This window comes from Vigna unguiculata, chromosome 1 (assembly GCF_037176805.1).
Source record: "Vigna unguiculata cultivar grain cowpea cultivar isolate G323 ecotype 2 chromosome 1, ASM3717680v1, whole genome shotgun sequence".
NCBI classification, from domain to species: Eukaryota; Viridiplantae; Streptophyta; class Magnoliopsida; order Fabales; family Fabaceae; genus Vigna; species Vigna unguiculata.
The window spans coordinates 7,297,167-7,300,818 of NC_140792.1; the positions used below are offsets into that span (position 1 = coordinate 7,297,167).

The 3,652-nt window shown below is 38.2% G+C and overlaps 1 protein-coding gene across 1 annotated transcript; it reads left to right on the forward strand.

The window, feature by feature from the left end:
* The first annotated feature begins 485 nt into the window (after nt 1-485).
* Nucleotides 486-3,436, forward strand: LOC114185137 (protein neprosin-like). Its single transcript, XM_028072679.2, has 7 exons — nt 486-632; nt 1,021-1,107; nt 1,243-1,497; nt 1,849-2,013; nt 2,151-2,204; nt 2,305-2,451; nt 2,720-3,436. Exons 1-7 carry the CDS (start codon nt 495-497, stop codon nt 3,095-3,097), a joined length of 1,224 nt encoding a protein of 407 aa, XP_027928480.2. The 5' UTR covers nt 486-494; the 3' UTR covers nt 3,098-3,436.
* The last annotated feature ends 216 nt before the right edge of the window (nt 3,437-3,652 follow it).

Genomic DNA, 3,652 nt, shown 5'->3' on the forward strand with positions numbered 1-3,652 from the left:
CCCTTCTCTTTTCCCTCGGAAGCGTCGGCAGTGTATTTTGTAGGTTTGTGAGGAACAAAGCTACAAATAAGGAACCCCCAAGGAGGGGAATTTTAAGGGCCCCTCTCTTACTCAACCCTGTCAAAGGTGTCAAGCACATTATTTTGTTTGTATTTTGTGTGTGCAGCAAAGGGTGGTGGTGCTTGTTGTGGTTGGTGGTGGGGTGCGCAGGATAAGCAGCAAAGTTGGGTGAAGGGTAGTGAGAGAGAATCAAACAGTCCAAATTTTAAAAGAATATATATAAAAAGGGAAGAGAAAAAGGATTGGTCTTTTTATTAACAAGAAAACAACCCATCATAGTTTTAAGGCCATTTAATTGGTTCCTCTTGCTCTTGTGTGTGCGCTATAAATCTTTTATGGTTTTTGGTTACCCTTTGGGTTCTATTGGGAGTCTAAGATACCCACTTTCAGATTTCTCATTGAGTTGAATGCTTTTGGTTAGGAAGGTTGCTGCAATGGGGAAGGTTGTGTTGTTGTTTCTTTACATGTTGGTGGTGGTGGTGCTGCCTTTGGCTTTTGCTGATTCAAGTCAGAAGCTTGAGGTTCAGAAGCACTTGAAGAACTTGAATAGGCCTCCCGTAAGGTCCATCAAGGTATAGAGAGAGAAAGAGAGAGCTAGTTTTCCTTTCTTTCTTAATTCTGCTATGACTTTTATTTCTCTTTTGCCTCTTCTACTTTTCACTGATTCCTTAACTGTTTTTTCTAATTGGTGTTTGCACAACAATGGAACTTTTTGGGTGAAAGGAACTTTAATTCTGGATGCTCCTGTTGTCTCACCTGGGGGGCTTCATTTAGTCTCTTTCACTTGTTCTTGAATTTTGAGCAGAATCTACGTTAGCTTTTTAGTGGCACTTTTTTTTCCCTTGGTTTTGCTAGGAATTGTAGTGTAATTGGTTTGGTTCATTTGCTTTTTATGTCCATCCATGAGCATAATTCTTTTCTGCAAGTTTCTAATTTGCATTTCTGTTGTTGTGAAAGCAGAGTCCCGATGGAGATATTATTGACTGTGTCCACGTCTCTCACCAGCCAGCTTTGGATCACCCTGACCTCAAAAATCTCAAGATTCAGGTGAAGAATTTTACTTTTCTTATCCACTGCCTTTTCATTTTACAATTCAAAATTCTTTCCCTGGTTAGCTCCTTTTTTCTTTCTCTTTCCTTTGCTCAAACTTGAATTTCTAACAATCACGGGTTTTTGATACAGATGAAACCAAATTTCCATCCTGAAGGGCACCCTTTTGGGGAGAGCAAAGTCTCTTCAAATTCAAAGCCTATTACTCAGCTGTGGCACCAAAATGGAAGGTGCCCTGAAGGAACAATTCCTGTGAGAAGGACCTCAAAGAATGACATACTAAGGGCAAGCTCTATTCAGAAATTTGGAAAGAAGAAGCAAAGGAGCTTTCCTCAGCCAAAGCCTGCAAAGCCTCTACCAGACCTCATCAGTCAGAGTGGCCACCAGGTACTGCTGCTTTACCATGCATGATACTTGTAATGCAGCAACAGCCACTTCAATTGGGAGGTTCAATTGCTAATTACTCAGCAAAACTACCCTCATTTCTCATTTATTTCTTTTCTATGACCAATAAAAGGAAAATTAAAAAAGAAAAACTGTTTACTATATTGGGCCTCTTTTCTATGCAAAAGAATATAGAAAAAGTTGTAAACTACCATATTAGGTCTCTCCTTTTTATGCAAAAGGAAAAACAAGATAGTATGGGAGCAAAAGATAAAAGCTGTTTACTTATTTATTGATTTCTCCTGATTTTTTGTGTATTTTCCTTTATCCCTTTGATCTTTTTGGAGCATTTAGCATGCCATAGTTTATGTGGAGGGAGATAAGTATTATGGAGCCAAGGCAACCATAAACGTTTGGGACCCAAAAATTCAACAACCCAATGAATTTAGCCTGTCTCAAATGTGGATTCTGGGTGGCTCTTTTGGTCAAGATCTCAACAGCATTGAAGCAGGTTGGCAGGTATTATTAAATATTTTCTCCATTGTCTTCTTCTGTCTGCAAATGTTCTCAAATTCAGCATCCTCATAAAGAAGAGATTTATCACCTTCCTTTTAATTTCCAATTTCTGTTTTTTTTTTTTCTGTTCTTGTAATCAGGTCAGCCCTGATTTGTATGGAGACAACAACACTAGACTCTTCACTTATTGGACAGTGAGTTATCAATTCAAGCACTCAAATTTTGTCCTTTCCTCTAATTACTTTTGTATTTGTTATTCACTTGATTCATTCAATTTTTCCACCACCATGACAGAGTGATGCATATCAAGCTACTGGTTGTTATAATCTCCTTTGCTCCGGCTTTATTCAAATTAACAGTGACATAGCTCTAGGAGCAAGCATCTCCCCTCTTTCCAAGTATAGCTCTTCCCAATATGATATCAGCATCCTGGTCTGGAAGGTACATTTTCATATCCTTTTTAATATATTATCTCTTCATATTGGACATTCTGGCATGAAAATATGCCCAGCACTCAACAAACACCACCATTAGTATATTGCTACCGTTTGTTTTGTGCAGACCACACTAGTCAATTATAAATTGAAAGAATCTCTGACACACACTTCATTATATCTGAATGCTGCATTGTTTTAGGGGTCCATGAATTTAATAACATGGAAGAAAGTCATATAATGTTGTCTATTATGGAAAACCAATGTGTATGTAGGACCCCAAAGAGGGTAACTGGTGGATGCAGTTTGGAAGTGATCATGTTATGGGATACTGGCCAGCTCCTCTATTCTCGTACCTTTCTGACAGTGCCTCAATGATTGAGTGGGGAGGAGAGGTTGTGAACTCTGAATCTGATGGCCAACACACCTCAACTCAAATGGGAAGTGGCCATTTCCCTGATGAAGGTTTTGGCAAGGCTAGTTACTTCAAGAACATTCAGATTGTTGATGGTAACAACAAGCTTAGACCTCCAAAAGACCTTGGCACTTACACTGAGCAAGATAGCTGCTACAATGTTCAAACTGGCAGTGCTGGAGATTGGGGTAACTACTTCTACTATGGTGGTCCTGGTAGAAACCCCAATTGCCCTTGATCATTCTTTTTAAGCAAAGAAAACTGAAAAGAAGAAGAAAAAAAAAAAAGAATGAGTAGGTGTTCTTTTTGTCTAGTTTAGCTGTTTTAGTAACTTGTGGTACCACTTAGAGTTGTGGTGTATAATGAAGCTCTTGATCCTTCAAAGTCTCCAAAAAATTGTTGGAGAAAAAGGCTGTGAGAGTTTCTAGATTTACAAGAAACAAGTTTCTTCATTGGTTTCCCTGTTTATATAAATATATATAAATATTTGTTGTTTTTGTTTGCTCCTCTCTCTGGAGCTGTGAATGTGAACAGAATATTCTGTTATGGTACATGGAGACTGTATTTTTTTATTTCACTACCATGTTTCATCAGTGAAAAGCTGTCTCAATAAGGACATTTGTTTATGTTTATGCTCTTGCTTGTGACCTAACCTAAGTGGGTGGCTTTTTAATTGAACAAAGTAATGTTGGAAAGAAAAAAAAATAAAAATTGAGATGCATGCACACATGTGATTATGCAGTTGAAGGGTGGTCTAGTTTAGTCAGTTCACATCTTTGTGCACAATTTATGG